Here is a 21,173-nt window from a genome sequence, read left to right on the forward strand (position 1 = left end):
GCGCAGGCATAGCCCTGCAGTCTGAAGGGAGCCAGTTATGGGAAGAGGGGACTGCCCTCCCCTGCCCCCAAACAGACCCCCAGACAGCAGCATCTACTTAGAATATTTATTTATCCTCTGACATGACAAGACACAAAAAGTTACAACTTCTTAAAACTCTTCAAAAGAAAAAAATATAATTCTGTAAAGCAGCAGCAGCAGCTTCCAAGGTTCAGATGTGATGGGAGGGGCAGCTCCCAGGAGCAACCGTGAACTGGAGGGGTCCGGGCCTGAGCCCCAGGTAGTGTCGCTGGGAAGGGGCCTCCGTGGAGGGCCCCGGTTTTGGGGACACAGCACCAGCACATCAGGGTCTGTCACCAACACGATCACATGGCCAGGGTGGGGCAGGGAGAGCTTCGGCTCACAGCAGGGCTCGGCCTGGAGGCAGGGGGGAATGGGGCTTCTGAAGTGTGCTCGGGGCCTTATGCCCAGAGGCAGGAAGGATGGGGCCTCTGGAGCTTACCCAGGAGCCTTATGCAAAGGCGGAAAGAGGAGGGTGGGCCCTGAGAGGACTTGGGGTGGGCGGCAGCTCCTGGCCCTCCCTCCAGAGCAGGGCAGGCACCCTCAGGCTCCACACTGGTCCCCTTGCCTGCCCCGCTCCCTGGCCAATCTCAGAAGAGAGGTCAGGCTGGGTAACTAAAGTTCCTGGACGGGGTCAACAGAGCCTGGGACACACACAGCACACAGAGCGCCTGGCCGCGGCGGGAAGGGGGGCAGTCCCCGGCAGCCCCATCCCCAAGAGCCAAGCCAGATCCCCACAACACACACACACACACACACACACACACAGGCACACAGACCTCACAGTCTGGGCCCCAACCTGGGGTGGGAGCTGAGGGGCCCACCACAAAGTCCCGCACTGGGTGACGGGCTTGCCCTGAGAGTCAGACCCCGGGGCAACCCCTCGCTTGGGATTCCTGGCTCAACAGAGAGGGCAGGAGACCCCGGTCCTCTTGCAAGGCTGGCCAGGGAGGCAGAGTCCAGTCCTGCCAAGGTGACAAGAGCGGCTGGGGAAGGACGGAAGGGCTGGAGAGCCACTTGGGCCCAGCAGGTTCAATAAATAGGTTTGTGCAGGGTCCCTGTGTGGACCAGGACGGCCGTGGAGACTGGAACCGGTGGGCTGGGGGTATGGTCCAGCCTGCCCAACCCAGGCCCGGGGGCCCCCAGCCCAGAGACCAGCTCTGTCCCTGGGGGTGTTCAGGCCAGGGCAGGATTGGGGCAGGGGCTAGCTTGAGGAATGTAAAGATTTCTGCATTTTCTACATAAATAAGACATTGATCCCAACGATGCAGGCAGCACACCGGGGGGCTCGCGTGTGCACCACCTATGTGGACCCTGCACCCCGTCCCCTGCTGCCCCTGCCGACAGGAGGGCTGGGGAGGGGTCTTCCCTTGCTCCGTCCTGGGCTAGCTGCCTGGCTCCAGCCCCACACCAGCCCTGCCCGGCTGGCTGGGGTGGAGCGGGCACTGGGCTCAGGCCTGGGGGTCCTGCAGTAGCCCCAGCAGGGACTCCGCGATGCCCAGGAAGTAGACCACCTGTGCGATGCCGAAAAGGGGTGCGATGACCAGCGCGCGGCAGTAGGCGCCCTTCAGGAAGGCTGAGGGGCCCTCGTGCCGCAGGATCTTCCTGTGGAGGAAGGAGGGGAGGGTCAGCCCGGTATGCAGGCCCCCAGGCCCCACCCCCTGTGGGACCTCCCCACCTGGCACAGTCCAGGAACCCAGAGTAGGTGTCCTCATTGACGCCTCGCTGAAGTGACTGGAGCCGCGTCTTCACCACTGCAAGGGACGCTCGGGTCAGTGTGAGCCTGGCCAAGGGCTCAGTCCCGCCCCATCCCCAGCCGGGCGCTGTCCCATGCACTGACCATCACAGGGGTTGACGGCCACAGCGGCGGCACTCCCGGCCACACAGCCGGCCAGGAAGGACACGTAGAAAGGCGACTTCTCCTCGGACGCCGGGCGGCCCAGCTGGTTCAGGTTGGCAAAGAGCGGGAAGTAGACCACGGAGAAGGGAACGTCCCTGTGGGGAGTGAGGTGGCCATGGGGACAGGAAGTGGTGGACAGGAGGTGGTGGGTTGGGCAGGCCGGCCTCCCCCATCCCTCCTCCCATCCACCCTGTGCCTCCTACCTGAGCAGCGTGGCCCCGAGTCCCTTGTAGAGACCAGCAATGCCGCGGCTTCGCAGCAGGTCACGGGTCAGCTGGGTGGCCGTAGGCCGAGGGGCAGCTGGAGCCTCCACTGAGGGCTGGGCACCCCCCTGGGCTGAGAGCTGGCCCTGGGCAGCCAGGATCTTCCTCTGGGCAGCTGCGGACAAAGAGGCTGCTCTCTTCTTCTGTGCAAAGTGGGCAGGGGACACGCTCTGGCCCTCCCTGTGTCCCTGCCCTCCCCTCGCCCTCACCCCTTCCAGCACCTCTGCCCTCTCCCCTCCCTCCTCCCGCCCTCACCGATGCGCCCTGCATCCTGCAGCTGGATCTTCAGCATCTCCATGGGCGTGGTCACGATCACCTGGCAGGTGCCAGCCCCACAGCCTGCCAGCATCTCTTTAAGCAGGGTCAGCTTCTGCCTGTGGTAGAGGCAAGGCCGCGGTGAGTGGGAAGAGACAGGCTACCTGCCACCCTCGGGGCTGCCCACCGTGCCTGGGCGCAGAGGATGGTGGGAGCTGTGGAGGCAGATGCAGGCCTGTGGGGGTACAGCCCCCAGCCTCCGGCCCTGCAGCAGCAGGCGGGGGGAGCCCGATGGACAGACAGCCCCACAGGCAAGGGCCTGGGGGGGGCAGTGGGGCTGTCTCCAATAAAGGAAAATGGGAAATTGGGGGTCGAGTGCCCTAAAAAGGGGCTGCCCTTGCAGCCCCCCTCCAGCAATGGGGGAACCAGTCAGTGCCCTCAAGCCCTGGCTTACTACACAGGCAGCAGCTGGGGGCCAAGGGCTGCCAGGCCAGAGCCCCACTGATTTGGCATCTGCTCTGCTCCCCTGGTCAGGGGAAAGGAGGGAGGCCACCCCACAAGCTCAGAGAAGCCCCAAGGAAGGGGCTGAAGACAGGTGGAGCCCCCAGGTGGGACCCAGCTGGCCGGGTGGACCCCTCCTTTGTCTGGAGTCCAAGACCCCTTGAGTGTCTGCCAGGCAGGGAGCTCACCCATCCTTGGATAGCTGATGTCGGAAGAAGTCGTTGGCTGCCAGCTTGATGGCCTTCTCGGGGGTGACGAGGGTCAAGTTCACAGCGGCTCCTGTGGAGCAGGGGGTCAGCTGGTGACCAGGGTGGGGAGGTGCTTAGCCAGGACTTGCTGCCTGGCCGTCAAAGCCCCATCCCAGTCACTCCTGGCCATCTCCTGCCCTCTCACCCACATTTGGGCCTGGTGTGTGCCAGGTGGGGGGGGCCAGGCACGGATGGGGCAGCACCTCTGGTTCAGGCGTTCCCGTGCCCACTGCATCTGTCTCTGATTCTGGACAGCATCTTGCTGCTAGGGGCATGGGGATCATCCCGGAGCCCCTGAGGCCTCCCTGGGAAACCCCTCCCTCCCTAGGGGACAGAGGGTGCTTGTGCTGGCAGGGGACTGGGGCCAGAAGTCACCCGAGCATGTGGTCTGGAGTGGGCCAGAGTTCGGGGGAGGCTATGGAGAGCCCCCATCTCAGTGCCGAGGGCTCAGGGCTGCAGAGCTTCTACCAAATCCAGGCTCCGGATGGCGTCCTAAGCTGATTTGCGGTAATTCCCCCTACTCCCTCCCATCCCCAGCCATAGATGGGGTCTAGCCTGTCCCAGAAAGCAGAGGCGGCTGTGGCCACCACAGAGGACACAGATGTACTGTGGCGTCCCACGCACCAGGCACTAAGCGGGGGCGGGGAGTTGCCACGGGAGGGGCTGAGAACTGCCACTCACCAGAGATCCAGTCCCCTGCACAGGCACAGCGCCCCCAGACACGTCCACGCTCACACACCAGGCCCAGGCTGGCTGCCCTGCCCTGCCTCCCCCACCGCTCCTTGCCACGACTCGCGGGCGCTATCCAGGCCTGCCCATCTCGAGCCAAGCCAAGTCAAGCCTTACCCCGGTACATCCCAAAGTATCCCTCGGAGCGGATGGTCTTGATGAGGCAGTCGGACCTGTGGCCAAGGGGACAGGGTGAGCCGGGGCCAGCTGGGGCCAGCCAGAGGCCAGGGTCCCTGGACTGTCTAGGGCTGACATAAGAGGCCAAGTCCTCAGCCCAGCTCTGACCCCAGTCCTGACCCACATGGGATCTCCCCCAGGCCTGCCTGCCTCCAGTTTCCCTTCTGTCAAACAGGGTGAGGGGCACAGGAGCAGAGCCCCCCTCCTGGCCTCCCGTGCTGCCACATGCTGGGCCTACTCCCCACGACCGCCTGGCACACTCACATGCTTGTGTACATGCGCTGGCCATTCTGCTGGTTCTGCAGCCTGGTCTTGGCCAGGTCGATGGGGAACACGCAGGTGACCCCGATCAGCCCGGCGATGCCGCCATTGATGAGCTTGGCTGGCAGGCTGTGTGGACAGGAGTGTCAGGACGGGTTTCTGCGACCATGGGTCAGGGTGGGGGCGGGGCATGCAGCCAGGACTGGAATCTGACCTGATCTGCTTATCAGCCATTTAACTGGATCGTGCCCAGGTAGGAGCCGAAGAGGTGGACGCCAGGCCGGGTGGGGTGGAGGTGGAGGTGGAGGAGGCCTTGAGGGAGGCTGGGACCCAGAGGGGTTGGGCGGTGCTCTACCTTCAGGGGAATTTCCAGGCTTCAGCAGCCGCCCCTTCTGTCCTGGAAGGAAGAGGGGATGGGAATGAGTGAGGGTGGGGCCACCCAAAGAATAATCCTCCCCCAGCCTCCCTCACATGCAGCCTGTCACCCACCACCCCAGATGGGAGCCGTCACTGCGTCCTGAGGGTGCAGCAGCAGGAGGCACCTGCCACCCAGTCCCATGCCCACCCCTGGGACCACCTGGCTTCCTTTCAATCCCCCCCTCCCCACCGCCAGCGTCTTCCCAGCCAGCCTCACACGCGCGCTCACGCTCGGGCTCACGTGCACCCCAGCCAGCTCCGGCTTTTAAAGGGCCAGGCACCTCTGAGGGCAGTGCCAGGGGCCGGTGCCAGGGTGCCTACCGGAGCACCTTGACCTGGACAGCTGTGGTGACCATCCCCCACATCCTTCAGCACAGAGAGAAGCAGCCAGCACCTGCCCCCTTCGAGCTTGCGGCTGAGGTCTCGGGCGCCCTAAGACCCCCTGCCGACCTGGGCTCAGCCGTCCCAGGTATAGCTCTCCTTCCGCAGCAGCTCCACCCAGGGCCTGCAGAGCTCCTCCTCAAGAAGCCCGCACCCCCCACGGCCAGCCCCTTGCCCACCTTCCTCCCCTCCACCCCTCCCAGGAGTTTCACTCATGGATACACAGAAGCCAGTGATGGGACCCCTGGAAGCCTTGGGGGTGGGGGATGGCTGGCCTTCTGAGGCCCCCTGTGGCTGGCACGCCCATCCCCTACAGAGGAGAGGAGAACGGACCTCTCCCACTAAGCGGCAGGGCTGGGGAGCCACAGCCTCAGGGGCCTCCCATAAGGTCATGGCCATAAAATCCCAGCTTCGGGGGCCTTCCCTCCTCACCCTGGGTCCCCCAGAGGCCAGCTGTTTCGGGCACGGGCAGTGCCGTTGCCCAGGGCCACACGGCTGGCTCACACTCACAGATCCTCAGGGACTCCTGACCTTCACCTCGGCTTTCCAGGGCTGAGCCATCCACCACCGACCCCCACTCCACCACCTGCCCACTGGTCCTGTTCTCACTCTGCCCCAGGCACTCACTCTGGACGGCTTCTCCACACTCCAGCCCGGCACTCACACAGGAGGGGAAGCTGCCGGGGGAGGCGACGAGGGGCCGCAGGGATTGGCTGTGGGGCGGGGTGGGGCGGGCCTGCAGGGGGCTACTTTCTCTTTCACTTTGGGCCAGTGGAGGCTTCCCGCAGCCTTGAGAGGAGGGATGAGCAGGGGCGGGTCTGACTCAGGCTGACCTGGCACACACCACGCACCAGCAGGGACCTCAGCGCGTGGCCACCACGCCCCCGGCACACACGGGTTCCTGTCTGCTGCCTGTGGGCTGAGCACTCCAGCATTTCCTGGCCTGGATCTGTCTAGGGCTGGTACTCTGAGGATGAGGCTTTCTCTGGGCCAGGGTATCCTATGTGTACCTGGACAGGGAATCCGGTGCTGTGGGGCAGTGATGGGCTGACACCCACTCGTGTCTGTGGGATCTGTCTGTTAGGGCAGATGCATGTCAGGGAAGCCTCATGCTGGGCCACAAAAAAAGGCCTGCTGTCCACAGGGAAGGGCTGGCTGGGTCTCAGAGGCCGCTGGTGCCACCCACAGGCCCTGCTCACCTGACAGGTCCAGAGGGCATGGGAGCTGGCATGCCCAGAGCCCTCTGCCCCACCCCCGTCCCACTCAGGGCTTCACCGCCAGACCTGCCTCTCCCTGCCTCAGCCAGTGGTGGTGACGAGCTGACCTCTGAACTTCAACCTGATCTCTCCCAGCAGCCCGCCCCCCCCCCGCCCACTATTTGGGTGCAGACTGGCCACAGCTCTCCAGGCTGCCCTGGGCCCTTCATCTCCGCTCTAGTCCCTCCCAGGGGTGTGCCCTGGCCCACCAGGGACTGAGCAATCCCCTTTCTCCTGGGAGCCTATCTCCAGTCTGGGACGAGGACACCTGCATGATGGGAGCAATCCTAGAAATCAGTGGGGAGCGGCTATTAGTCCCAGGAAGAGAAGCAGGCCTAGAGATCCCAGGGCAGAGAGGCAGGCCTGGGCCCGCACAGCACCCACTGCAGTGGAGAGGAGCTTCTGGGTGGAGAATGAGGACAGCGAGGGGCTCTGCATAGGGAGGAACCAGCAGGGGTTCCGTCTGAACGCCAACCCCACCTTTCTGTCCTCACTCGGCAGTTCCCACCCCTGGCTTATGAGACAGCTGGCCAGGGCCCTCCCCCTGCACTGATGTTACCATAGAAACCCTGCAGCCCCGGCCGGGCCCAGGGCTATGAGCCGTCACTGTTCCCCCCTCATAGTCAGGCCGACCGAGGCCACAGGCAAGCCAGGGAGAGAGCAGTAGAGCAGAAACCACACTACAGGAAGATACCGCTGCTTCCGAATCTGCAGGAGTAAAATCCTCCTCCCAAAAAGCCGCCAGGCTCCTCCTACCCCCAAGAAAGGCAATGGGGGTGAGGCTCCGAGTCTGGCTGGCGGCTCCCCCATTCAATCTCCCGCTGTCCCCGTCCTCTTGGGGCGGTGCTTTCTATCCTGCTGGCTGGAGGGTCCCGGAAGGGGTCTCCAACTTCGCGATGCCTCGGCCAGAGGACAAAGGAGAAGCGGGTGGCCGCTCTCTGCACTCGGAGGCCGGCTCAGGCCCCTGCCCCACTGCTGGGGCTCGGCCGACCGCTCCGTCCTCCGCCTGGCCACCGCGACTCGGGCCACGCACATGTCCACAGATGTACGGTGAAATCCCACGTGTGCGTCCCACATGGCTCGGTCTCTCTTCCTTGGACTCGGGCCCCAGACATCCACCCTGGGGGACACGTGTGTGCGGGAGCGCGCCCGGCACCGTCGGGGCCGAGCACGGCCTCTCACGCCAGGGCAGCCGCGGATCCGAGCATCCGCTGGTCTAGGACCCCCGTCCCGCCCGCCAGGCCACGTTGTTCGGGCAGCTGTCACCTTCCTCGGCCGCCGCGGGACCTCTCGCCCCCGCAGCCCGGCCGCACTCGGATGGGCGCAGAAAGGAACCGCCGGGCACTCACCGCACTCGCCGCCGCCGCGCTCGCCTCCCCGCCCCGCCGCGCGCTCGGCCAGCACCTAGGCGGGGAGGCGCGTCCGCTCGGCGCTGCGCGCGCTCCGCCCTCGGCCTCCTCCGGGCTTCGGCTCCCCCTCCCGGCCGCCGAGGCTACTGCGCCCAGCCAGGCCACAGCCACGCGCCCACCCGCCTCCTCGCCCCGGGTCCCCCCCCACCCCGGCAGGGTGGCAGTTCTGCGCGAAGAGGCCGGGCCGCGCGTCCCCAAGGTCCTTTCTTGGTTCCCAGGCCTCAGGCCCCTGCAGGGACAAGGACCCGCGGGGCGCGGGTAGGTGGCAAAGCGCCGGTGGATGAGGGTGCCCTGGGGGAGGCGTGGCCTCCAGTGCAGACACAGGTGCTCCGTGGAACTGCTGGGCCAGCGAAGTGAAGTGGAGGCACAACCCCGCCTGCCCAACAGCGACTTTGTATCCAAAGCACCCCACTCGGGGCTGGGCACAGTGGCTCACGCCTGCAATCCCGGCACTTTGGGAGGCCAAGGCAGGCGGATCACTTGAGGTCAGGAGTTCAAGACCAGCCTGGCCAACAAGGTGAAACCGCCCCCCCACCGCGTCTACTAAAACTACAAAAATTAGCCCGGTGTGGTGGCAAGTGCCTCTAGTCCCAGCTACTCAAGAGGTTGAAGCAGGAGAATTACTTGAACCTGGGAAGTGGAGGTTGCAGTGAGCTGAGATCATGCCACTGCACTCCAGCCTGGGTGACAGAAATTCCATCTCAAAAAAAAAAAAAAAAACCCCACATGGGTTACTTTGTAGCACAGCTCCTCACCCCCAGGAAGATGAGGACCCACAGGAGGCCCCAGGCACAGTGGGAGAGAACAGGACCAGGCTGTGGGGCATCTGTGCACAAAGGGCTCCCTCCCCGTAGGGTCCAGGCCTCTGATTACCACGCCACCCCCACCCTCCAACGGCTTCTCCATCCAACAAATAAATCGAGCTCTGAGATGGCGAAAGAAACAGTGCGGGTTTGTTGCCCACGGGGACCCCTGTCCCCACACACTGGAAAGGCTTGAAGGTGGGGGCTCTGCCCATCCGCTGGGGAATGTCCGGGCCAGCCCAAAGTCTGTGGGGCCTAGGCCTGGGCAGGCTCTGGGGGCTGTGGAGCTGACGAGCCAGGCAGAGCGGGGTCCTTGGGGGCTAAACCCGTGCGTCGGATGCCGTCCTGGTACTTGCGGCAGCCGAGCTCCAAGACTGCACGCACCTCTTCTGCCACGTCCTGCCGGTCACTCTGCTCCAGGGCCTGCACCAGGAGTCCCACAGCCCCTGGCTGCCCAGCCTGGCGCTCAGCCCAGGAGAAGAGCATGTGGCGGATCTGCCCATCCAGATCATCCCTGCAGGCAGAAGACAGGTGACAGAGGGGTCCTACCCACCTGCCCAGGACCCGCCACCACATTCTGCCTCAGAGTGTGGGGGAGTTCCCGGCTCCTTGGGCCAACTGCGGCCAGATCTTTCCTTTCCCAGCCTGGTGTTTGCCTTTTGCCCACCTCCCCTGGAAGAAACTTCTGTCAGCATCAGGTGGGCCCTCCAGGCAGCCAGGGCTCAGCCCTGGGGCTGGCAGCCAGCGGGTAGTGGCAGTCTCACCGGAACTCATGCCGGATGCGCTGCAGCTCACGGTAGGACACGCCCAGGTGCAGGGCCACAGTTGGCCAGTCTGGACCCAGGCGCCCAGCCACGCTCAGCAGGTTGCTCTGTGTCAGAAAGCCGGTCTCAGCATCTCCCAGGTTCAAGGGCGCCAAGGAGAGGCCAGCCCTCCGCCGTGGCTCCTCAGAGCTCCGAAGTCTCTGTTGGAAGGAAAAAGTGCAATAAGCCCTGGGCTCCACCCCAACTCTACCACGTCCCCCTGGTCACCCCTGGGCCTCGGTTCTGCCCCGCCCCTCTGCTGTCCCTCAGTCCCACCGGCAGCTTGATGGGCAGAGTGGCCATCCACAGGGCGTCTGCGCCCTTCCTCTGCCGGGCAGCCTCAGCCTCCTCGGGTACCTGCACAGGCACCGTGCCACGGTAGAAGGACACCTGAAGGGGCATCAAATGGGGTTCAGAGCTCCGTCCTCTGCCCAAGTGGCCTGGGGGGCCTCTCCTCTCGCCCACCCCCCTCACCCACCTGGCCCCGCACAGCCTGGGCCTCCCGGTCCAGAGTGGTAGTCACGTATACCTCCTTCACATTCTTCAGGTGCGAGTAGAAGACAAAGCAGATTCTGCCCTCCACGCAGTCAGGGCGGTCTAGGGGGCAGGGGTGGGCTGAGCAAGGAGGGCGCAGGGAAGACGGTAAGGCTCCCTCTCTAGGACAGGGAGGTCTTACCAGCATCCACGTCGATGCCGCGCTCGAAGGCCGCAAAGAACTCTTCGCCCTCGAACATCTCCACCGTGTCAGAGGGCTCGGGGCCCCGGTACCGCTCCAGCAGCCGCCGAAGGGTGGCATCCACCTGCAGGGAAGCCCGTGTAGCTTGCGACCCAAAGCCCTGCACCCCACCCCAGCTCTCTGGTCGCCACCCTGCTGCCCTCCAGCCTGCGCCCTCACCTTGTTTCGGGGCAGGCACTGCAGAAGGACCTGCTCAGGGTCCCGGCGCCGCTGCAGAGCGATGAGGTTCACACGGTGCAGCCGCAGCCGCTCCCAGGCCTTCCGAGCCAGGCCTCCCACGCAGTTCTTGGTGGTGTACCAGAGCCAGTACCTGGGAGGGCTGGGGGTGAGGGGGGCTGTACAGACTGGGGAAGGGGGGCTGAGAAAGCTGGGGGGCACTGACCAGGAGAAGTGTGTGACCTGGAAGCGTGCGTACAGGTGGGTGAGCTCCAGGACCACCTGAGCTGTGATGTCATCCCAGGTGACTGCAGGAGGGGCCCAGTACAACAGGTGCAGACGGGAGCGGTCCAGACTGAGGCCTGGGGATGGGAGGGTCAGCGGGCTGAGACTGCCTGGCTGGAGACCCCCCCCACCCTACGGCCACAGGTCCAGGTATGCCCCATGGCCACCTCTCACCTGTGATGCCAGAGGGCAGAGGCAGCTGCACGGTGACCGGTCGGAGGAAGCTGGGGGGACCGCTCTGTGAGAGGCACAGCAGGGGGCTCACTGCAGCCTCTGGTTCTCCTAGGAGGGCCTGCAGTTCTCGGCCAGCCATGCGCACCACCTGAGGCAGACGGGCCCCTGAGCACCTGCCTGTGGGCCGAGGCGCCGCCTGCCACCCTTGGTGCTGTCCTGGCCATACCTGCATGGAGACTCGACGAGGTTCCTCAGTGGCCCCAGGGGGGAAGATGACCTTGACCCCAGGATGACCCGAGGAGCACAGCAATGTCCCCTCTGGTGGCACCAGGCAGGCATTGGACACAGGGCGGGAAACCACAAGGAACCAGGAGAAGTGGGGTGCCTGGCAGTGAGCCCAGAGCCGCTGAGACGGGGGAGCAGGGAAGTCAGAGGAGCCTGGGTCAGGACACAGGGAGCAGGATCCAGGAGAGATGGGGCGGGGTGGAAGGTGCCGGGGACACGGGGGAGCAGGATCCAGGAGGGACGGGGTGGGGTGGAAGGTGCCCGGGATATGGGGGAGCAGGATCCAGGAAGGACGGGGCGGGGTGGAAGGTGCCAGGTCGAGGCTCTGCGCAGGGGTGCACGGCTCAGGGCAGCGGCTCCCCAGTCGCCACCGACAGGCCTGAGTGGTCCTCACCTGGGGTGCCTCTTCCTCCAAGTGGGTCTCCAGGTCACCCCAGCTGTTGTCATTCCGGGTCCTGACCACCACTTCACGGCAGCGCCGGGCCCGTGGTGGGGTGAAGAGCAGCCACAGCCCCACATCCTGCCAGGCAAGGATGGTGTGAGGGCTGGGGCCAGGCCTGGGCCCACACACTGCCCCCCGCCACACCCTGGCCATGCCTGCTGGAAGGCCACCCCATGCGGCTGCAGCTCCAGCACATGGCTGAGCAGGGCATCATGAGGACCCAGGGGGACGAGGCCTGGCTCTGGCAGCAGCAGCCGATAGCGGATGGTGATGGGGGTGGCGGTGGCTCCCGCTGGGAACTGCAGGCGGACACCACAGGCCAGGGTCACTGAGCAGCCTCGAGGAGTCACAGGAAAGCTGAGTGAGGAAGGAGCGAGCCACAGGTTAGACCCAGAAGGGCCTACGTGTCGGAGCCTGGACCCAGGAACTCTGGAGAAGGTGTCGGAGGGGCTGGGGCAACAGGCAGACAGACTCCCCTCCAGCCCCCTCAACCCACCCCATACCTGTCCAAATCTGAGGTCAAGAACAGTCTGGGCATTTCTGGAATGAGGGCTGCCACTGTGGAGGGGACAGACGTGTGGTCAGGACAGTGAGGAGACCCACGTCCTTTCCCAGGTCTGCCCCCCTTTAGCACCAAGCCCACCTGGTGAACTTGGGACGTCTGGTGAGGCCTCACCCAGGGGGTTCCCCTGCAGGCGCACAAAGGGGGCGTCTAGCAGCTCAGGGGGCAGGTCCCGGAGCTGGTTGTCCCTTAGGTCGAGCCGGGTGAGGAGTGGCAGGCGGGCCAGGCCGGCTGGCACAGACGCCAGGAGGTTGCTGTGCAGGACAAGGAGCCGCAAGGACCGAAGACCCGCTGCGGGCAGGTGCTGGCTTAGGCTCGGCACCAGCCCGGCCTGTAGCACTGGGACACTCCTGCCACTGCCTCCCAGAGCAGCCATTTCAGACTCTCCACAGCTGGGCTCAGAGAACTCTGACAAAGCCGCTGAGGGAGTCTCAAAGGCCAGGGAGGCGGAGGGACTCCCAAGAGGCAGCTGTGGACCAAGCCTGTGGGTGCAGAGGCCCCTGCGGAAGACAGGCAGGCTTCAGGGGTCCTCCCGAGGGGCCAGTGTGCCAGGGGCGCAGCAGCTACTCACCCAGGGAGGCCGGGAGGCTCTGTAGCCGGTTGGAGGCCAGGTTGAGCTCCAGGAGGCTGCCCAGGCCTCCAATCTCAGGAGGTAGCGTATCCAGCAGGTTCTGAGAGAGATCGAGGCGCTGCAGGGTGGATAGGGCCCCCAGTGCTGGGGGCAGCGTCTGCAGGCGGTTGTGTGTCACCGCGAGGAAGGTGAGGGCGGGGAGGGCCCCCAGAGCCTCAGGCAGCTCAGAGAGACAGTTGTGAGACAGCAAGAGTGCACCCAGACCTCGCATCCGCAGGACACAGGCCGGCAGCGTCTCCAGGCTGTTGAAGCTCAGGTCCAGGTGGGCCAGATGGGCCAAGCCACTCAGACCAGCGGGCAGGGTGGTCAGGGCACCCCGGAGACAGGCACCCAGTGTGTCCCGGCGTTGCCCTCCTGGGAAGGGGGGAGGCGGATGTGGCCCTCAGAGCCAGGTCCCAGATCGACCCTGCCAGCCAGAGAAAACAGCTGCTCGAGAGGCACCGACCTCCCACCCCACCCCCACCCCAACCAGACAGGGACTGACAGAAACACTGGAGAGGTGCCTGCAGGTGGAAGGAGGCAGGGATGGAGACCACCGGCTCATCTCCGCTGAGAACCATCACCCAAAACCTTCCCCAGGAACATCATCTGCACTGTGGTCTGGAGAGACCCCCCGCTGGGCAGCTTCGGGGTCCGGGAGCCAGGGCCCAGCCAGCCTCACATTGGGGGTGGTGATCGCCGAGGATGGCGATGGGGCTGGACAGCACCAAGAGCAGAACAGTTCACACCTGGGGAGCCGGGAGGGGCGGACTGGAGCTGGGGCTGGGACCCGGGTTTGCCTTTGAGGACGTGCAGCAGAGGCAGGGCAGAGCAAGAGATGGAGACAGGGCCCAGAACAGGTGGAGCTCACCTTTGAGGACCAGGGAGCGGAGGCAGGACAGGCTCTGAGGCAGCTGGGCCAGGGTGGCCTCCAGCAGCTGAGGGTCCTCGTGAGTGCTCAGACGCAAGAATTCCACCTGCAGCAGCTGAAGAGGCTGCTGGACACACAAGTGCAGCAGTCGCTGGCAGCCCCCGGGATACAGGTCCAAGCTCAGCCGGTTGCCACCCAGGAAAGGCCGCACCCTGGACCCTGCGTCTGCATCCTCCGAAGCATCTCCTGCAGCAGCAGCTGCCTCCAGCTCTGGCCCCTCCACCGCTGCAGCCATCGCCCACCGACGGTCCTTGGAGGCCAGACATGTCCCAGCACGCAGGCAGGCCTGTCCAGGCAGGGCCCAGGGAAGCTACAGAGACAGGAGGAGAAGTGAGCGGGAGTTGGGGTGGGCCCTCCCCTCTTTGGGGAAACAGGGACTCTGGCTGGAGTGGGGAGCTCTTGAGCCATCTGGGCCCGGGCTGTAGAGTGGGGGAGACCTTGTGGTCACCCTGAACCCCCGAGGCCTGGGTCACTACTGGAAAGAGGGTTGGAGAATGGGGCTGCCATGGCTCGCAGGAGCACCGGGCAGGGAGACCTCACTATTAGCAGCAGAGCCGGGGCAGTGAGGCTTCAGTCCTGGTCCTGGAAATCTGGCCAATGGAGCCGTGGAGCTGCGAGGTCATCGGGGCTGTCCCCCAGTTCTGGAGATGAGTCCCCCTTCTACTTACATCGGCTTTGCCAGGAGGGCCGTGACCCTCCTCTACCGCCCCGAAAGTCAGGGAAGGCGGTGTAAGGGCTAGGGCCTGGGACGTGAGCCACTGGGCAGCTTCGGGGTCCTGGGGCCGGGACCTCAATTCGTGAGCCCTGGAGGAAAGCTCTCCCGCCCTTTCCAGTTCGGTCCACTGGGGAGGGTGGTGCGCCGCGCACGACAGCTCAGATGGCGTGGGGGGCGGGCTCCAGCGCCGAGGCAGGCTCGGGATCCCCCGGGCGTCAGGGATGGGAACGGCCCCCACCCTCCTGAAAGCAAACGTTCCCCCCGCCGCGCCCCCCCGCGCCCGCCCGGGCCGGCGCGTACCTGCGCTCCAGGCGGCGCGCAAACGGGGGCTGCTCAGCGCGCGCTCGGCTCCTAGGATCCCGCCGGCGCGTTTCTGGGGGGGCGGGGACTGCAGACCCCGCCCATTGGGCCCGCCCCGTCAGAACTCGCCCCCTGCGCCGGGATGGGGTCCACGGGGGCGGTCTCCCGGCTCCTCCCCGACCCGCCTTCCCTCCGCCCGTCGCAGCCCCGGAGACGCGGACGCGACCCGTCCATCTGCCGAGCCGCCCGCGCAGCTGCTCTCGGCTTCCTGTTAGTCCACGGGGACGGAGCCGTCCAGCCTGCCCCGCCCGGAAGGCTGCGAAACCCGCCCTTTCCGAGGTTCTCGGGGTCCCGGGCCGCTCCGAGGCTGCAGCCCCGGCCCCAGGTGCGTTCCCAGGCCGGGGTGACAGGAGTACTCTTGCGGCTGCCCCGCACCCACCCCTGCTACAAGCCGGAACAATTGCAGTGCCCTTCCCAAACCAGCCCCCACGGCCTCCTCCGGGAAGCCTGCCAGGACCTCCTCTCTGGACCTGCTGAGACCCTTCCTTTCGAGCCATCACTCTGGGTCAGAAGCAGTGAGCCTCCTGGCACTGCCTCCTTGAATCACGCAGGGGACAAGGAGGTTTTAAGAGAGAAGATATTGAGCGGGCGCGGTGGCTCACGCCTGTAATCCCAGCAGTTTGGGAGGCCGAGGCAGGTGGATCACGAGGTCAGGAGTTTGAGACCAGCCTGGCCAACGTGGTGAAACCCCCGTCTCTACTTAAAATACAAAAATTAGCCGGGCGTGGTGGTGCGCGCCTGTAGTCCCCAGCTACTCAGGAGGCTGAGGTAGAAGAATGGCGTGAACCCAGGAGGCAGAAGTTGTAGTGAGCAGAGATGGTGCCCCTGCACTCCAGCCTGGGCAACAGAGCAAGACTCCGTCTCAAAAAGAAAAGAAAAAAAAAGATCAGATACTGCCCAAGGCTTGCCCGAGGCCCTGTAGCTGGTGAGGGTCAAAGCCAGCCGAGAACCTGAAATTTGCCCTGTCTGCCTTCCCCACCAACATGATACCCCCCAGCAGGCCTGTGCTTCATTCACCAGCTTTCTCGCCCAGCAGAGCAGATGCTTGGGGAGGGAACAGACACCATCAGCTATACCTGCTTCTTTACTCAGGTCATATCAGTGGCTCCTTCTTCCTTCCACTTCTCAGCTACCACCATCCCTCCCTCTGGGATGGGCAGGTCTCTTCCAGGACTCCCTGCTTCCATTCTCCCCAGCCCCTTCCACGTAGGGCCCGGAGGGATCTTTCTAAAAACTAACCACAGGCCTGATGCTGTGGCTTACACCAGTAATCCCAACATTTTGTGAGGCTGAGGTGGGTGGATCACTTGAGATCAGGAGTTCAAGTCCAGCCTGGCCAATATGGTGAAGCCCTGTGTCAACTAAAAATACAAAAATTACCCGGGTCTGGTGGCAGGCGCCTGTAATCCCAGCTACTCTGGAGGCTGAGGCATGATAATGGCTTGAACCCAGGGGGTGGAGGTTGCAGTGAGTTGAGATCTTGGCACTGCATTCCAGCTTGGATGACAGAGTGAGACTCCCTCTCAAAAACAAAAGGCCAGGCGCAGTCACTCAATTCTGTAATCCCAGCACTTTGGGAGGCTGAGTCGGGCAGATCACGAGGTCAGGAGATCGAGACCATCCCGGCTAACACGGTGAAACCCCATCTCTACTAAAAATACAAAAAATTAGCTAGGCGTGGTGGCGGGCGCCTGTAGTCCCAGGTACTCGGGAGGCTGAGGCAGGAGAATCACTTGAACCTGGGAGGCAGAGGTTGCAGTGAACCAAGATTGGGCCACTGCACTCGAGCCTGGGCTACAGAGTGAGATTTCGTCTCAAAAAAATAAAAAAAATAGGCCAGGCGTGGTGGCTCATGCCTGTAATCCCAGCACTTTGGGAAGCCAAGGCAGGTGGATCACGAGGTCAGGAGATCGAGACCATCTTGGCTAACATGGTGAAACCCTGTCTCTACTAAAAAGTACAAAAAATTAGCTGGGCATGGTGGCGGGCGCCTGTAGCCCCAGCTACTCGGGAGGCTAAGACAAGAGAACAGCTTGAACCCGGGAGTCAGAGGTTGCAGCGAGCCAAGATTGCACCATTACACTCCAGCCTGGGTGACAGGGATTCTGTCTCACACACACACAAAAAAGACCTGAAATACTGACACATGCTACAAAATGGATGAACCTTATGAAAAAATAACACTTAGCTAAGGAATATGGTTCCTTTTCAATTATCCAGCCAGAAACATAGAATGAGACCACAATCACACTCTGTCCACTTTGTGTTTGTCTCTTGAAACTGGTTGGTATTGCCAGTAACTATAAATTAACCTAACAATGCCGAACTAGGCACTATAACCCACACCTTAGAGTTTAATAATGTATAGCCAATCACTAATCAGTCATTTCTGTAAACCAATGAGAATTCCTGATTATATCAGTTTGCTTCCTGTCCCCGCTTTTTGCCTTTAAAAAGCCACTTGTAGTGTGGGCGCGGTGGCTCACGCCTGTAATCCCAGCACTTTGGGAGACCGAGGCGGGCGGATCACAAAGTCAGGAGATCAAGACCATCCTGGCTAACACCGTGAAACCCCGTCACAAAAATGGCGTGAACCTGGGAGGTGGAGGTTGCAGTGAGCCGAGATCGCGCCACTGCACTCCAGCCTAGGCGACAGAGCGAGACTCCGTCTCAAAAAAAAAAAAAAAAAAAATTCACTTGTAGGTTGGGTGCAGTGGCTCACACCAGTAATCCTGCCACTTTGGGACACCAAGGCAGGAGGATTGCTTGAGGCCAGAAGTTTGAGACCAGCCTGAGCAACATAGCAAGGCCCCATCTCTACAAACGATTAAAAAACAGGCCGGGCACAGTGACACATGCCTGTCATCCCAGCACTTTGGGAGGTCAAGGTGGGCGGATCACCTGAGGTCAGTCAGGACTTGGAGAGCAGCTTGTATGACATGGCAAGATCCTGTCTCTAAAATTAAAAAAAACATTAAGGCCGGGCACAGTGGCTCACGCCTGTAATCCCAGCACTTTGGGAGGCCGAGGCAGGCGGATCACAAGGTCAGGAGATAGAGACCATCGTGGCTAACACGGTGAAACCCCGTCTCTACTAAAAAATACAAAAAATTAACCAGGTGTGGTGGCGGGTGCCTGTAGTCCCAGCTACTCGGGAGGCTGAGGCAGAATGGCGTGAACCTGGGAAGCCGAGGTTGCAGTGAGCCAAGATCGCGCCACTGCACTCCAGCCTGGGCGACAGAGCTAGACGCCATCTCAAAAAAATAATAATAATAAAAATAAATTTTAAAAATCCACTTATATCTGCTGCTCACCCAAGTGTAAATTCAGGGCAACTTGGCCGGGCGCGGTGGCTCAAGTAATACCAGCACTTTGGGAGGCCGAGACGGGTGGATCACGAGGTCAGGAGATCGAGACCATCTTGGCTAACCCGGTGAAACCCCGTCTCTACTAAAAAATACAAAAAACTAGCCGGGCGAGGTGGCAGGCGCCTGTAGTCCCAGCAAAAGTAGTCCCAGCTACTCGGGAGGCTGAGGCAGGAGAATGGCGGGAACCCGGGAGGCGGAGCTTGCAGTGAGCTGAGATCCAGCCACTGCACTCCAGCCTGGGTGACAGAGCCAGACTCCGTCTCAAAAAAAAAAAAAAAAAAAAAATTCAGGGCAACTTAAATCTATGTCCAGGATGTAATCCTCAAGCTTGGCCCACATAAACTACTCTGTATTTATATTAAATTTGTCTTAGCATCTTCCTTTTAGGTAGGTACTTGAAATTTGAAAATACGCTGAATGAAAAAGGCCAGACACAAAGGCAAAATACTGTATTATTTCAGTCTTACGGGGTGCTACCGTTGTCAAAATCATAGGAACAGAAAGTAGAATGTGTTTATCAAGGGTGGGGGAGCAGGGAATAGGGACTTTAATGCGTACAGAGTTTGTTTGGGATAATAAAAAAAAAGTTAAAAAAAAGTTAAAAAAAAGTGAGATGGGGCTGAGCACAGTGGCTTGTGCCTGTAATCCCAGCACTTTGGGAGGCCGAAGTGTGCAGACCACTTGGAGTCAGGAGTTTGAGACAAGCCTGGTCAACATGGTAAAACCCCGTCTGTACCAAAAATACAAAAATTAGCCAGGTATGGTGGTGGGTGCCTGTAATCCCAGCTACTTAGAAGACTGAGGCAGGAGAATCGGTTGAACCCAGGAGGCGGAGGTTGCAATGAGCCAAGATCATGCCACTGCACTTCAACCTGGGGAACAGTGAGACTCCTCAAAAAAAAAAAAAAAAAAAAAAGTTAGGGCCAGGCACGGGGGTTCATGCCTGTAATCCCAGCACTTTGGGAGGCCAAGGCAGGTGGATCGCGAGGTCAGGAGATCGAGACCATCCCGGCTAACACAGTGAAACCCCGTCTCTACTAAAAATACAAAAAATTAGCTGGGCATGGTGGTGGGTGCCTGTAGTCCCAGCTACTTGGGAGGCTGAGGCAGGAGAATGGTGTGAAACCAGAAGGTGGAGTTTACAGTGAACCGAGATAGCGCCACTGCACTCCAGCCTGAGTGACAGAGCGAGACTCTATATCAAAAAAAAAAAAAAAAAAAAAAAAAGGTTGGGATGGATAGTGGTGATGGTTGCACACCAATGTGAAGGGACTTGCTTAAAACATTGAATGAAGGCCGGGCACCGTGGCTCAAGCCTGTAATCCCAGCACTTTGGGAGGCCGAGGCGGGCGGATCACAAGGTCAGGAGATCGAGACCACAGTGAAACCCCGTCTCTACTAAAAATACAAAAAATTAGCCGGGCGCGGTGGCGGGCGCCTGTAGTCCCAGCTACTCAGGAGGCTGAGGCAGGAGAATGGCGGGAACTCGGGAGGCGGAGCTTGCAGTGAGCCGAGATGGCGCCACTGCACTCCAGCCTGGGCAACAGCGTGAGACTCCGTCTCAAAAAAAAAAAAAAAAAAAAACATTGAATGAAACCATAATCCTGGCCAGGCACGGTGACTCTGGGATTACACCTGTAATCCCAGCACTTTGGGAGGTGCAGGTGGGACGATCACTTGAGCCCATGTCTCAACAACACTGTCTCTACCAAAAAATTTTAGCCAGGTGTGGTGGCACAGGCCTGTGGTCTCAGCTAAGAGGCTGAGGTGGGAGGATCACCTGATCCCAGGAATTTGAGGCTGTAGTGGGCTGTGATCCAGCCACTGCAGTCCAGGCTGGGCGACAGAATGGGGCCCAGTCTCAAAAATTACAAAATAAAAAAGTCACATTGTTCGCAAGATGTTTTCCCGCCTTTATCCCAGATGTGTGACCTCGAGCAAGAAAACCTTTCTGTACCCAACCGCCTCATCTATAAAATGGGGGTAATGACACCGAGGCCACAGAAGGCGACGGTGAAGTCGAGTTCCAATGCTTGATGTATACACATCCCAGGGTTTGCACTGCTGTTTGAGCCCCACGGGAGCAGGCGCTGCCTGCTAGCACCTTAGGTACCTGCATCTGACCCCCTGTTCCTGGTGCTAGCCCCGGCTATTGGCAGGGTTGGCTCCTTATCTCTCAGCTTAGACTTTCTCAGGCTGCCCAGACCAACTCGCGCTCTGTCCCTATCCCTCGGATCGCCCCCTTATTCACCTCCTGCGTCCTCGCAGAACTGAAGTCCTTAGAAGGCAGGGCCAACCCTGTTCCCTCCCAGGACCCGAGAATGTGGCAGGGTCCCCTGATGTGCTATGTCCACATGGACACCAAGGTCAGTTCTGGGCCGAAGCGGCCAGCGCAGGGGCTGACCGCTCGGACCTCACTCCTCCCAGGGGTGAGTGGGCGACGCTGCCTCAAGTCATTGTCCTGCCCTCCAAGGTTCGCGCTCGTCCTCTGGCAGGACGCCCTGGCCCCGCAGGACGGGGGTGGCCTCCCAGGTAGGGCTGCAGTCGCTAAGTCCGAGGCGGCTGGCTGACCTCACTGAGCCCGGCTGGACATGGGGCCACCGGTCGCCGCGGCCAGGGAACCACCAAAGAGTCAGGGCGAGCCTACCGCGAGCAGCCCCCGCTCGGGCCCACGTGCCGTTCCGCGTAGGCCGGCGGCGCAGGCCACTTCCAGCAGCGGTGCACCATGGGACTTGCAGTTCGCGGGCGAAGGTTGCGTCCGGGGCGTGGCAGCCGCGCTGCATGTTGGGCGCTGTAGGCGCCGCGTGGCATGCTGGGAGCGCTAGGTACCGAAGGCAGATGCCGTCCCTTTGGGCTCGCTTCGTCCGTCGCCACCACGAGTTTCGGGGGACCTTCGCCCCACGCTATAAGAGCAGCCACTTCCGGAACTACTGGCCTTCGCCTGTGCCGCGGAAACTGTCTTGACGGGGCCGGGGGCGAAGTGTCAATGGCTTCTCCTCCATCGTCATTGGCTGAGCGCCTCGTGACGCCATTCTGAGGCGCCTCATGCGGCGCCCCGCTCGGGTCCCGGAGGCTTCTGGGTAGCG

General features: G+C 62.0%; 3 protein-coding genes across 61 annotated transcripts; 1 reads left to right on the forward strand and 2 right to left on the reverse strand.

The window, feature by feature from the left end:
• Positions 1-92: 92 nt before the first annotated feature.
• SLC25A22 (solute carrier family 25 member 22) lies at positions 93-7,899 on the reverse strand. 21 transcript variants are annotated; one of them, XM_045372444.2, is made up of 10 exons: positions 7,798-7,899; positions 4,609-4,786; positions 4,398-4,523; positions 4,074-4,129; positions 3,168-3,258; positions 2,479-2,597; positions 2,164-2,338; positions 1,901-2,055; positions 1,739-1,814; positions 93-1,665 (listed from the first exon to the last, which is right to left on the reverse strand). In XM_045372444.2, the coding sequence occupies exons 2-10, from the start codon at positions 4,626-4,628 to the stop codon at positions 1,512-1,514; spliced, it is 972 nt and encodes a 323-aa protein (XP_045228379.1). In that variant the 5' UTR covers positions 4,629-4,786; positions 7,798-7,899; the 3' UTR covers positions 93-1,511. The 21 variants fall into 21 exon arrangements, with proteins under 21 accessions (XP_045228379.1, XP_005576852.1, XP_073868862.1 ...); XM_005576795.4 differs by having other exon boundaries at positions 4,609-4,791; XM_074012761.1 differs by having other exon boundaries at positions 3,909-4,129; positions 4,609-4,791.
• On the forward strand, positions 7,219-8,214 carry PANO1 (proapoptotic nucleolar protein 1). The gene is given in 6 exon segments (XM_015434234.3): positions 7,219-7,251; positions 7,253-7,370; positions 7,373-7,588; positions 7,591-7,674; positions 7,677-7,790; positions 7,793-8,214. Coding segments are annotated over 6 exon segments (987 nt in total).
• Positions 8,215-8,788: 574 nt separating this feature from the next.
• On the reverse strand, positions 8,789-20,792 carry PIDD1 (p53-induced death domain protein 1). 39 transcript variants are annotated; one of them, XR_012422861.1, is made up of 16 exons: positions 14,660-14,734; positions 13,585-13,954; positions 12,675-13,088; positions 12,185-12,394; positions 12,045-12,099; positions 11,697-11,898; positions 11,494-11,619; positions 11,041-11,220; positions 10,815-10,962; positions 10,599-10,717; positions 10,359-10,509; positions 10,140-10,263; positions 9,942-10,060; positions 9,740-9,853; positions 9,425-9,624; positions 8,789-9,174 (listed from the first exon to the last, which is right to left on the reverse strand). XR_012422861.1 is itself a non-coding variant. In XM_074012677.1 (16 exons), exons 2-16 carry the CDS (start codon positions 13,877-13,879, stop codon positions 8,916-8,918), a joined length of 2,733 nt encoding a protein of 910 aa, XP_073868778.1. In that variant the 5' UTR covers positions 13,880-13,954; positions 20,659-20,792; the 3' UTR covers positions 8,789-8,915. The 39 variants fall into 39 exon arrangements, 33 of the variants coding, with proteins under 33 accessions (XP_073868778.1, XP_073868788.1, XP_073868801.1 ...); XR_012422864.1 differs by having other exon boundaries at positions 11,041-11,252; XR_012422866.1 differs by having other exon boundaries at positions 12,675-13,140.
• Positions 20,793-21,173: the final 381 nt, after the last annotated feature.

The sequence above is a fragment of the Macaca fascicularis genome, chromosome 14, assembly GCF_037993035.2.
Source record: "Macaca fascicularis isolate 582-1 chromosome 14, T2T-MFA8v1.1".
NCBI classification, from domain to species: Eukaryota; Metazoa; Chordata; class Mammalia; order Primates; family Cercopithecidae; genus Macaca; species Macaca fascicularis.